Source organism: Balaenoptera ricei, chromosome 6 (assembly GCF_028023285.1).
Source record: "Balaenoptera ricei isolate mBalRic1 chromosome 6, mBalRic1.hap2, whole genome shotgun sequence".
Taxonomy (NCBI): domain Eukaryota; kingdom Metazoa; phylum Chordata; class Mammalia; order Artiodactyla; family Balaenopteridae; genus Balaenoptera; species Balaenoptera ricei.
The window spans coordinates 68,487,610-68,501,369 of record NC_082644.1 but is presented as its reverse complement, the minus strand read 5'-3'; the positions used below and the strand labels follow the sequence as shown (position 1 = coordinate 68,501,369).

Genomic DNA, 13,760 nt, shown 5'->3' with positions numbered 1-13,760 from the left:
AATAAAACAAAATGAAATGTTAAAAACAAAACCAGAAACAACCCGAGCAGCAGGAGCATCCAAGGAACACATTGAAACAATTAGCAAATGTGAGAGCTGGGATTTAATCAGGTGTTTGGGTTGCTGTGGTTTTTGACTCTAATAATGGTTAAAATCTTTTTCTACATTGATTCTTTTAAAGGCTGTGTACAAAAAAGAAGACACACAGATTACTTTTTTCTTATATTCTTGTAAAGAGTCTTTATAACTACCGATAAGATGAGACAAAGAGGAGGAGGTCCCTATGGATGGTTTCTTAGCTTCACTACCTTGTAGGGTATGATGCTTGGCCAGGCAGAATGAAATGGGATGATGAAAAGCCCATGGATAATATCATTTAAAACTCAACTGGGAACTAAATAAAATCCTAAAATGAATAAGCTCATCTGAACTTATAGAAATACATCCAACAACTGGCAAGTTTGTGAACTTAATAGATGATTATCATTTGCACTGCTTTGCTGACAGATCCTGCAAGAGAAGGCTAATAATTTGTTTACACTTAACCATGTACATAGAAGTGTTAGGATTAAGTCTAACATATTCTGATCCATGTTTCAATTGCCTACCAGACACATCCACCTGGATGTGTTACAGCCACCTGAAAGTCAAAACCCTAAAGTCCATTTATTATCATTCCTCCTTTCCCGCCCTCACCTCTACTCAACACCCTCTTTTCCTTTGTTAATGGCACCATTTTCCATCTTGATGTCTCGGGGTGTAACTCAGAAATGAATTTTGGTCCCTCCTCTTTACCCCACACATATATTAATAATTAGTGATTCTGCCTCCTAACTAATAGCCCTTGAATAAATTCTCCATCCTTACTGCTTTGCCTTAGCTCAGGTCCTCATATTGTTCATAAGGACTCTTCTATAATAACCTCCTTCTTATTTTCCCTACCTTTCGTCCCTGCTTCAAGCCTCAATTACTTTACCATCTTGTCACCTGAGTTCCTTCTCTAAAATGACAATCTGATGTGTTTCTCTCCTAATAAAGGGTCTATAATGGTTCTTCACTTCCAGTAGGATCAGGGGTAAAATCCTCAGCATGGTTGTTCCCCATGAGCCAACCCATTCTCACCTGACTTCATCCGCCATGTCTACCTGATGATGCCACCTGAGTTACTGGCACCTTGCTCCCTCCATGTGTCCTTCCCCCTCTCATGTCTTACATATGTCCCTCTGGCTACCTTGGATGCTCTTCCCCATTTATCCATCTGGAAGAGCCTTAATCTTCCTGTAATGCCTAGATTACTCTTGTCTTTCTTTTCTCCCCCTCCCCAAGGCACAGATAGAGCTCCTGTGGCACCTTTGTTACATCATTTATCCAGCCAGCATTACTATATGTTGTTTGCACGTCTGTCTTCACCACCAAATCCTATAATGGCAGGACCAGGTTTTAATCATCTTTTCATCTTCAGCAAAATGTATGACACATAGCAAGTACTCAACAGATGCTTATTAAATGAACAGATGTATTAATAAAGGGTAGGCATAAAATTTAAAAATATGGCTTAGTGGACTTAAAAACACATTAAAAAACTCCTAGACCAGGCCAACACCAACAAAACCACAGACTGCTGGTGAAATCAAAGATTCAAAACTTTTACTCCTGTTGCCTATTCAACCCATTATTTTATCTACCAAATGCCTACTATTCCAGGATTGCATAGGGGCGCCCACAAGAACTTTTTCCCGTGGATTTCTAGGTCAATTCAAGCCAGATGATGAGTGGAGAGGAGAACGAAAGAAGTAGTACGCTGTCCACACCACTGGAGGGCTGGGCAGTCCAAAGACAGGGACCGAAGTGTCAAGATTGAAAAATTTTCTCCCAGAAAATCCTTATGAGGGTGGTATCAACATAAAGTATTCAGTGAACAGCCCCTTTCTGGTAGTGCGTATAAAATCCTGTGCCCTTTTATGCTATATTCTTAAGATAACACCACTGATCTATGTGCTGAAAGTACCATCTTACATCTGGAAAACATGTCAACCTGTAGGGACATTACCTTAAAATTGAGTCCCTGAAACAAACTGAGGAACGACAGGAACATTCTGATGCATTTCCCCAGCATCAGACACTTCAGTGGGCTATTGCCAGTATCTTTATTTTTTTTCCCATGGAAAATAAAACAGATAATGAGATATTCGGTTCACGCGTTTTGTGCATGTACTTTTAAAATGTCACCTTTGGGTAATTCAACCCACCAATGGATTATTAATAAACTTCAGCAACTGTCAAAGCTCTTCTTGGTGGAGGGAGGTTTGGCGGTGCCACCTATTAGAAGAGAGAGACGGATGGCCTTACCTCTCAGCTCCCACGTCCGCAGCTGTGGGTGCAGGTAACTGGGAGGAGGGGTTGCGGGAGCTCCCCTGTACATTATGTCCCGGAGAAGGGTGACTGACAGGATGTGGGGTTGGCATGGCCCCAGCAGCTGTCCCGCTTCGGCCTGAATGATTGCTGGAGAAAACTGAAGCTGAAATCAAGGGAGAACAAGCATCAGACTGCGCCCCAAATGAAGCACGCACTCTTTAAATACTGAAGGCTGACAGCAAGCACATTTTAGGGGCTTGTTTGTTTCTCTCTTTGGTGCTTTTAAGGGAACAGTTCTCCCCTTATTGGATATACACAGCTTTTGTGTTCATGGCGGAACAGGTTCCCCGGCTAATGTGCCTTTACTGTTGTCTGAGGAGTCCATGTTCAGCTCGCTCCAGGCTGACATTCCCGGTTCGTCTCATAAGAGCTGCCTTGCCTGGCAAGTTCCCTGTCTGGACACCGTATAATTAGCCAATCTTGTAATGTCTGCACCTGGGCGAAGGTCTCTGTATTAGCACTTTTCAGTCACAGGGGAGGACAGTCAGGTAACAGAATATGCAGTCTGCTGACCCAGAAGGATACAACACAGGCCTTCTTCCTCTTCTCGGTGCTGCAGTGAGGCGCTGTGGGTCGTGCCCAGTCTCCATGTCACTGCTAAATCAATGTAATGAGAACAGAGCTTCCCCTGATCCTAGTACCAATGCAGCATCCTACATTCTTTTAACTTCAGAGTCTAACTGACCCTGGGCATTTCCCAATGGTGTGATGGATAAATGTACTTAGTCTTCAGCAAACATGACTCCTCTCCCAACACCACAAAATATGGAAAAGGGGCCTCAAAAACAGCTCCGGGATCTTCTCCCGCTATTGTCTATTACGACACAGAGAGTGAGTTACAGCCTCGTTGTTGGGGCCAGCCTAGCCTTTGAGAACTGTACGTGACCTCAAACTTAAATATGTGCCCATTTAGATCGGCTAATTGGTACCATGTCACAGAAGAAACTGGGGCTTGTCACTTTCGGAGTCTATCACTATCAGAGAAGCTCTCTCAGTGCCTGGATCTACTCAGCAGACGTCTCATTATGCTGCAATCATACCAGCATCATTATGCTGACTCTCTGTAACTTCCTTCTCTATACAAAGCTATGCCAAGCTTTATACCCATCTTTGCTCTTTTTGAACTTACTCTACTGATATCAAAGAATAAATGGATTTTTAAAAAATTTTAAAAACCAGGTTCAGGATTAAGAAAAAGAAGCCACATAATCAAAGAGATTTGAAGGTTTAAAAGTTCAGGGAGCTGTATTTTTAGACCAGCACCACTTTTCTCCAACCTCTCCAGGATAGAGTTAATACCCCCAAATGACCCAGCCCCTGAAAGCTTAATCCAATGGAACAAGAGTTCAAGTACTTAAAGGAACTGGTGAAGAAGCAGAATTATCATCTTCGCGCTCAAAAAGCTACTGATAGGAGTGTGATCTCATTTGAAGGTTTTATTTTTGGTAAGTCAGCATTGTGTCAGGTTAACTCTTGTCCTTAGACGCCTGCATCCTCCACAGTCTTCCAAGTCCTGAAGAGGTGGTGAGACTAGAAAATGCTTACCAGCTCAAAAGGGCAATGCAGAGCTTCTGCTGTGTGTCAGCCTCCAGAAAAGTTGCACATTTGCAAACTCGCTAGAGTCACCTTATGGATCACTACCTCATTTATGCTCAGCTTGCTCAAGCAACCACATTCTGCTTGTGTTCCAAATAATAATTTTACCCACGGGAGAAGGCTGTTTGGATTGACTGCGGCAATAGTTTCAATACGGTGTTTGTCAGCATGAAGCTTGGTGTTTCATATACTATTCCAAAAACTAATGGAATAATAAGAAGGTCACAGAGACACTGTGGAAACAAGCTAACTTTTTTCTGCTTTGATGTAGAAACGTGAGCTCTCCTATTTATTTTGTTGTAGTTGCTGAATGCACCCATCACTTATTATCCGCTGGAGGTATTTTTGTATATATGTGTGTGTGTTTTTCACAGAGAAGTGCTGCCTTGCTGTTTACAACCCATGAGCAACAGAGAAACTTGGTGTACACACTCCATGCTCTCTGCTCTATGCTTCAGTAGAAAATGTGCTGCTTCCCATAGGCCTACATTAGCTATATTAGCCATGTTTTTGCATTAGTTGCAAAGAAATAGGCTGGGAAATTTGGTACTGTGTGCAGCCTGCCGCACACTGAAAGTTAGGCCTGGTTAAGGTCCTCTCCTTCAGACCGCTTAATAGCCAAGACCAACCATCCATCATCATGCATCCATCCATCTATCCTCCAACCATTAATTTTTAAATTCAATATTTATTTGGTGCCTACTACATGCTAGCCCCTCTACAATATGTGTGCCCCTGTCCTTGCGGAGGTTGCAGTTGAATGAGGGGAACAGACCTCCATAAATCATTATACCAAAATACTGAGACTTACTAATACACAACATCAAACGGTGTTCAACACTTTAACACACTATCTTATTTGTGCCCTCCAAATCCCAAAATGTGCCCTAAACTCTGGCCAAATCAGACAATTGACAACACCTCAAATATGTCATGGCAATTTATGCTACTGTGCTTTTGCCTGTAATGTCCTCTACCTTTCTGTACTTATTTTAATATTTTTGCTGTGTGTGCAGAGTTACTTGCATTCTTCTCATTTCTCTCTCAGCAGCCAATTATTCCACAAATATTTACGGAGTACCTACCATGTGGCAGACACTGAGCCAGGTTCTGGGATAGACTAGTGAACCAGACACCCTTGGTGCCTACTGTCTCCAACACGTCATTCATGTTTGTTGAGTAAACAAAGACGAACACAATCTGAATGCCACTGGAGCCCATCTTGGGCTCCGTGAGTAGGACAAGGACAGAAAGGAACATTTATCCACCAACTCCTGTTCCCCACTGGTAAAGGGTGATACTTCTCTCACACTTCCAAGTAGGCACATGCACCACAGTGGTTAAAGGTTCTCAGAGATGCCCAAGACCAGGGCATCAGAGAAGCCTGGGGACAGAAAGCCAGTGCAGTTGAGGGGAGGTGCTGCCAAGTTATGCCTGGTTGCCATAGCAATGGCCGCTGGTAGGAACACGTGGTGAAGGGGATGTGAGGTGGGACATAAGAGGTGTGTGGTTTAGGGCCGAAGGCTCAGAAACATGCCCTCCAGCTGTGCTGAGGTCACGTGTTGACTGACCAACAGTCAAACACACATCTACAGCCCTTCCTTCCACTGCTACAGCCAGTGAATGGCACTGGAACAGGCAGAGACCCTTTGACTGGGGACCCCACAAGAGGAAGAAAGGGGGGCTTTAGGGTTCAATTTAAAGTACATAAAAAAAGTGTATGAAACAGTTTCTTACGTAGGGTGTAAGAAATCAACTGTCAGCAAAATGAAGCCTGTGACTTGCCTCTATATTCTAACAAATGGGATGAGAAATGTAAGACAAATTCTCTTCTGGTTAGATAACCTAGAAGAGGCTTATAATTCAGTGTCTACACAGAGCACTTTGCATGCAGAGTCCAGGGCAATGTTTGTGGATGTTGCCTGTGACCAGAGATTCAGAGGAAGTAACAATAGAGCATGGCTTTCCAACATGCATCCAACTCCCATCTCACATATCCTGCATATAAAATGGACAAAACTCTGGAGTCAGGTATCAGTGGCTTCAGTAGAATTGCCTTTGACCTCTACCAAAGAGCCACATTTCTTAGAAATTGCCACTATGGCACAGGAAATGCCTCTTACTTACACTGACTTCTAGGAATTTCCAGCTATCAAAGTCATACATCCAGGATTCTATCTTACTATAGTCTAAGAATATTCATTCATTCAAACACAATTTTCCAGCCCTTACTCTGTACCAGGCAGGTGCTGGTCTCTTAATGTTTGAAGTCAAAAACCTGAGACTTTCACACAGACCGGCCCACCACAACAAATAGTTACAGACAGATGCTCAGGCTTTGCCAAGTGATTTTTTTAACCTCAGGAAGAAAATCTCCATGTCAGAGTGCAAGTGTAAGGTCATTCACAAAAGGAAAAATTTCCTTCCATACACACTCAAAATGATTTTCCAAACTCCACTAATGGGGCATACAATGAGGCCTATCAATCAAAGCATAAGGAAGAGAACTGAACCCTCCAGCATCTAGGGCAATATTAACAAAATTGTTGTGATCAAATCAACCAGCACACACAGGCTACCTATGGGGGCAGCCTTCATTGTCTAGTGGCACCTCAGGGGTCAGTGTTGATTTCAAGGCTGGAAGAGGGCTTTTAGGTGAGCCTCTAGACTGCACTGATGACTGGCAGCTGGAACAACTGATTAGGCACGGCGGAGCAACATATTGGAAATTCTTATTGCTTTTGTGATTAAGAGATGGTGGACTCCCCAAGGAAATAAAAGCTTGGTCTTGAGATGAATTCGTGAGCCCTACTTCCAGCAGAGGACCAGGAGCTGGCCTCCCTGCTGCTTTAGTCTTTCTTTCTCTCTGGGGCTTAGCTCACTACAGTCCCTCATCCCATCTCCTTATAGAGGTAGGTGGAGGTGACTCAGTTGGGCTTTTTAATTTTGACAAAGCAGCATTTGTTGATCTGTGTGGTCCCCAGATGCCATCTCACCAGCTGCTGGGACCAGGGCATTCTAGGCTCGAGCCTTTAACTGGCTCAGGTTAGTTTGGGTTAACAGGCAGCGCTCTCTCTATCCAAATGAAAACAATTATCTGTATGTCTAATGGGTATGGACAGGGCACCCTTGGGGACACTTCAGCTGTCATGTATTCATTGTGTGACTAGAGAAAGGCAAGGAGTTTTTCAGGCAAGGAAACTTCCTGAAATGAAGTCTACTTGTCTCAGGCCCATCCCCAGAGACAGGGAAGGCTACCATAGGCATTGTTTTCGTGACTATGTTTTCATCGTTTTAGAGGGCAGGGAAGAAGACCTCCCTTGTCAGGCTGAGGTATATTAAAAACAGTCAACTGGAGGGCATATTTCTGTTCAAAACTGTATGGGCAGCTAGAATCCTGCTTCTCAAGCTTTAATTTGCAAACAATTCACCAGGGTAAAATATTGATTCTGATTCACCAGGTCTTGGAGGCAGCAAGTGCTGAGATTCTGAACTTCTATCAAATTCCCAAAGTCCCAGGCAATGCTGAGGTTGCTGGTCTGGGGACTGCACTTTGAGCAGTAGGTGTTGGACCATATCTCTGCTGTATTTCATCTTCTTGCCTGCCCCATGCCCCAGACTCAATAGATAACATTTATTTAGTACTTTGCAAACCTTTCTCCAGTTTACTATTGAGGAACTTGAGGCCTAATCAGGTTCTTGATTAGGTTACCTGGCGTATGTAGGTCATGTGGCTGGTAAGTAGTGGACCTGGAATTCGAACTTGGGAAACCTCATTTCAGATCACATGCCTCTAACCATCACACTATACTGCCTCTCAAATGCAAGATGGATGAAAAAACAAAGGCATAAGAGTGTTGACACTGTATCAGAACCCCTGCATACTCCACTTGTAAAGGCTGCTTGGAGTCACTAGGCACTCCTCCCCCACCACACACAATGCACACGGGTAGTTTTAACCACCAAAATGCTGGTTAGGATCCAAAAAGTAGATTCCCATTTTCCCTTCTATCCACCCTAAAAGCACTAAAGTGACCTCAACGTGGCTGAGAGAAATTTTCCAGCTCTGAAAATTAACTCAGGCAAGAAATTAACTGAATTATTTGGTTTGGAAAACAAACAGCTGGTAGGAGATGGGCTTTTTCTGAAATAAAGATTTCAGATGCTTGTCAGGAGCATGTCGATCCACTGGTGGTAAAGAAGGAAGGCAGGGAGGGGCTCTTCATGAGCAATCAGATATATGCACCTGTGACCACAAGCGAGCACGATGTTGATGTTGTGGGCTGAAAGGCCACTGCCTCTGTCAATAATGCAGGAAGAAGAGATGTGCTGGGCAGATCTCTTGCCACCTAGCAGTTACAGTAAATATGCTTTCGGAGTCATTTATGATTACTTGAAAAGCCATGGTGTTGCAGTTCATAGAGGGCCTGCTCTCATAGGACAGGGGGAACCAGTCTTATCCATAGATTGTGAATTCACTTATAATCAGTGCCAGAGTTGGGACACAGAGGAATGACATTTAATGCTTGGTGGCTGGTACATGGGAAGAGGTATGGGCTCACTACTCATCTCTTGGGCATTATTTCCAGGGTCTGGGTACAGAGGCGTAAGCTAATCAATGAAATCAGGCTAAGTCAGCTTTCACAGAGATATTAAAAAGGAATTAGAGGCCCCATTCAAATGGTGAGCCCTGTCTTGTCTCTGTCTTTCCTCCTCAAGGCTCCCTCCAGGAGAAATTTGAACCTAGGAAGGATTCAGGAAACGGCTGAACTGCAATGAAAATTTTAGCTACTTTGGCCTACCAGAAATTGGGCACTCAGGAGCGATAGTGTCAGGGTGGTTATTAAAGGAACAAAGAGTACACACTGGGAGTCAGATGGACCTGGGTTTGAATCTGAGCTTTACCAATTACTAGCAATGTGTCTTGGGCAAGTCACTTAACCTAAGCTCAGTTTCTTCATCTTAAATAAGGATAATACCTCACAGGATGGCGAGGAGGATTATACAATATATAGGAAACACTTAGCATAGTGTCTGGACCATGGTTAAGTGCTCGACAAACCATTGTTGCTATTCCTTGCCTATTTATATTATTGTAATTATTCCTATAATTAACAGGATGGAGAAGACAAAGGCATGTTGCTCCAAAATGGTAAATCTCCAATAAAGAATGGCTTCTTACCTAAAGATGCATATAAACTGTGAACTAGAGTCATTTTAAAATGCAGAAGAGCATATACATCATACTCTCTAATAATAAGCATTTTTTGTTCAACTTTTCTAATGCAAGTTGGTATAAAGTGTTCAGGGCCTGTGAAAGAATCCTCATAGGGTTAAAATGTACTTTATTTTACATGAGTAATACACACCTTCGAGTTACAACCCATAATGCGTTTCAATTTAAAAGATAAGTCATTTTCATGCATGACTGCACTTCGTTAAGGAGAGAAAATGGGCTGTTACTAAAATGTCAACACAATTGTCCCCCTTGAAGCTTAGTTTATCTTGAAGTATTTTTACCCTTTCAGCACTTCTTTGTGTTCATTTCTCCAACAGCATAAAGATCCAGCCGTGGTTAATTTTCAGAATTCAAAAAAGACTTCCCCTCAGTCATTCTGAAGAAAATGACCAACACGGGGGGTGACTGGAGTTTTGGTCCTCAATAATGAAAACTTGTGTCCCAATACCTTCTGCAGTTCTTTGTATTCCACCATGAAACCATTCAGTTGCACTGTTGTTCAGTGGAAAATGCTCTCATGACCTAAATCCACAAACCAGAGAGTTCTCTAGCAACGAAAAGGTCCCGGTACGGTCACTTGGAAGGCTGCATTTGAGGTTAATTGGAGAATGGGAGAGAGATGGCAGCTAATCCTTGCCTGCTCGCTATGAGCAGAAGGGGCTAGTTCCTCTTTTTCTTTCCTCCTAATGTCTGGGCACTTCCCCCCTCTTCTCTTTCTCCATCAGGAAGGGTATCATTCTGTATTCTATCTGTATTAGGAAAAAGAAGCTTCTTAAGGGTTTGCCCTGTCAGCTCTCTGATCTTTCCCTTCTCCTTGAGGCATGAATAATTTTAACATTGCCAATCCCTAAAAATTTATTCTTTCTGCCTGTCTTTTTTTTCTCCCACTTTGCAGTGTAGAGTATCATTATCCAGCAGCCCTGATAAGAGGATAATGAAACAATCCCTTCTCAACTGGATCGGGTGGCTGTCAGAGTGAAGTGACACCACCTGTACATCCTTGACATGCTACCCCAAGCTAATTGATGGCAAACAATGGTAACTGTCACCTGTGCACTAAGACAAAGAAAACATACTCATGTCACCTGATGGGATAGCTACCTGGCAACTGATAAACAAATGTGTTAGGGAGATGTCCTATTAAGGTAAGAGAGGGTACATCTCTGAAGAACGTGCCTATTAACTCTGAGCTTAAGAGTGCTGCTGTTCACTGGGGAACAAAAATAAATAAGGTAAAATGAAAATTTATTGATATCTGGACAGTTACATGAATATTCAGGTTCTCTTACAAATAGATATTCCCACATGAACTCCAAACATCTATGTAGGCTGCTCAATTACATTTCCACATCATGCAGCTGGATTTATAGCCAGGAAAGAAGTTATTAGTATTTGGAAGAGGATACATGCTTACATGCCTTTCTGGAATACATGGCAATACAACTAGAAGATAACGGCTGACGTCATGCATGTAAATGCCAAAGGTTACCATCAAACATTCTGAAATACCAGGTGTAATTAACTTCATGTTAGGAAAAGCTTCTAAAACATCTGCATTTCAGAACAAAGACATTTAGTTATTACAAGTAGAATGGCATCACCTGGCAGCTCTCTCAAATTCTCTGGGACCAGCATTTCACCTCTCTTGGGTCTTTCCAGACAATGCATGACATATCTAACCTCAAATTTCATACCGTAGCTTTCTTTCCTTCACTTCCCAACCTACACACTTATTCACTCGCAGAGCGTTAGTTATACAGAAAGTCAGTAAAATAATTTGAACCAGCAAACAACTCAGACTACTCTGAAAAAAATCCAGTATTGCCTCTGTGTGTTATGTTATCCCATTCTGAGCAGAGTAGGAGAGCAGAAAGAAAGAAGAAAGATGGAGCAGGAATGGACAACCATTCCTGGAAGTTCTTACAGGAATGATCCTCATCTCTTTTTTTGGAAATAAAGTCCGACTCAGTCAAAAAAACAGAAATTTTAGTAAAAAAAACATATTGGGTTCTCCAACTCCTCATTATTCATCCCTTAGCTATCTCCTACCTGTATCATGTTAACCACAAAAGATGTTTCCTCCCTTTCAGATACTGCTGAGACAACTCCACCCACTCTAATTTCATGTGACTTCTGAAAACATTTCACAGAGAAGGCTTTCTGGAAACAGATTTTTAGCACAGATAGCCAATCCAATTTTTTTTTTTTTTTTTTTTTTTAATTTATGGCTGTGTTGGGTCTTCGTTTCTGTGCGAGGGCTTTCTCTAGTTGCGGCAAGCGGGGGCCACTCTTCATCGCGGTGCGCGGGCCTCTCACTATCGCGGCCTCTCTTGTTGCGGAGCACAGGCTCCAGACGTGCAGGCTCAGTAACTGTGGCTCACGGGCCCAGTTGCTGCGCGGCATGTGGGATCCTCCCAGACCAGGGCTCGAACCCGTGTCCCCCGCATTGGCAGGCAGATTCTCAACCACTGTGCCACCGGGGAAGTCCGCCAATCCAATTTTTAATGCAATATTCTTTCAGCCAACTCAAGAGCTGATTTACCAACTCTGAACTCTCCCAGGACACCTCTCCCTATTTCCTAGCTCTGTATGATGGAGTTACAATAGCCCTTCTGGGGAACTGTGCTATAGCGGGGAACTGAAGCCTGCAATTACCACCGGGGGAAAACCTCCATAGATGAAGAATTTGGTTTGCTTGTGACTCCAGAGAATCCCTTCCCTCTTTTTTCACACTTTGCCCATGAAGTGGACACTCTTCCCATTTTTGCCTTCAGATACTCAGTATTTCTTCCTGGTTTACTTTCAAGATAGACTCTAAGTCATTTACATGTTATCCTGAATTTATGCCCACATACAACCTTTCTCAAGGAATTTAAAGGCTTTTCTCTACCTGTGGAATGGACAGTTCAGTCTTCAGTTATATGAACTTCAAGCATCTTTGTTGCTGGTAGAAAGTTATTTTTGAGGAAGTGAGCATCTTTCCTGTTGGAAAGTGACCACATGGGTTCCTAAAGTTCAATATTTCAAATTTTTGCTTTTCTCCTGGACATAAACATATATCTACAACAGACCTGGATTTTAGAAAACATAATCCTGGATATTCAAGGGTTTGAGACTCTTCTCTTTTTAGGAAAAATAGACCTGGGTAGACTTAAACTATGACTGCTTCCTCTCATTGTCCTGTCATCCTTGGGCTCATCAGAACCAGAACCACATCTTGCCTGTCTTCTGGCAGCTTCTTCCTAAGGGGGAGCCACAACACTGAAGGCTTACACCTTCTCACCATGGCCCAGGCTGCATCTGAAGGTGTTTGCTTGCAACATGAGGACTTCACTGCTGATAATTCCACTTGAAAGCCACTATATTCGGGGTTCCACAGAATGCCCAAGGGAGGACTAGGAATGCTAGGCAATGGGCAGTACAAGTAGTCTGGATCCCTTCAACTAAAACAGCTCTGCTGTGACCTGTTTGAAGCACTGGGCCTTATAAAAAATCTCTGCAAACCCACGGACTAGAAAACTACTAAAATATTTGCTAAATCTAAAATATTACAGGGATCAACAAAACCTTATGTACTAGAAGATTTTTAAAACAAAATATGATTAAATACTTGGAAGCCAGGGACTTTCCTGGTGATCCAGTGGGTAACACTCTGCGCTCCCAGTGCAGGGGGCCTGGGTTGGATCCCTGGTTGGGGAACTAGATCCCGCACGCATGCCACAACTAAAGATCCCACATGCCACAACTAAGACCTGGCACAGCCAAAATAATAAATAAATAAATAAATACTTTTTAAAAATACATGGCAGCCATAAGCTTCCTTGATCTCTCTCAGTAATTGATGAATGTAAATATAAAGCAGTGGTTGGCAAACCCTTTCCATAAAGGGCCAGATAGTAAATATTTTAGGCTTTGCAGGCAAGAGGCAATGTCCTCAATTCTTTGAGCAACTGTTCTCACTTAAAGGCTAAAAATCTTTTCTACATTTTACATTTAAAAATCTTAAAACCCTCCTTAACTCTCAGGCCATGCAAAAACAGGAGGCAGGCAAGCCAGATTTGACCCATGGTGTTATACATTAGCTGTTGCATGTTAACTACTAAGAACCCTCATGAAAAGACTAGAGAACTGTTTTGAAATATGGAAAAAAATTTGAAGTAAGCAAGTAGTCAAGAATAGTTTTCTAGACACCTTGTAGTGTATTTTGAGAAAAATGACATGTCCTGGAAGAGTCTATTTACAAAATGACAAAAGGAGGGACCAAGGTTATACCTCAGCAAGGTCAACACAATGATTGTATAAAACTGTGTTGGTCAAAGTCATCAAGCCTATTTCTTTTTTCCTCCATCTACCTCACCCTCACAGATTCAATGTTGATTAAGTTCATTTATCAACCAGGGACCTTTCCACTCTGTAATGACCAGCCTAAGTATACTTCTAATCTTTATGGCAACCAAAAAAATGTCTAATGTACAGATCTGAAGTTGGGTCTTAGAATATGGGAGTTCTG

General features: G+C 42.5%; 1 protein-coding gene across 3 annotated transcripts in view; it reads right to left on the bottom strand.

The window, feature by feature from the left end:
• The window catches only part of GLIS3 (GLIS family zinc finger 3), a 510,670-nt gene that overhangs the window by 52,423 nt on the left and 444,487 nt on the right, over positions 1-13,760 (bottom strand). For all 3 annotated transcript variants that reach the window (XM_059924793.1, XM_059924792.1, XM_059924791.1), the window contains one exon: positions 2,350-2,518. In XM_059924793.1, coding sequence (XP_059780776.1) covers positions 2,350-2,518 — 169 coding nt within the window. The remainder of the gene's footprint in view (positions 1-2,349; positions 2,519-13,760) is intronic.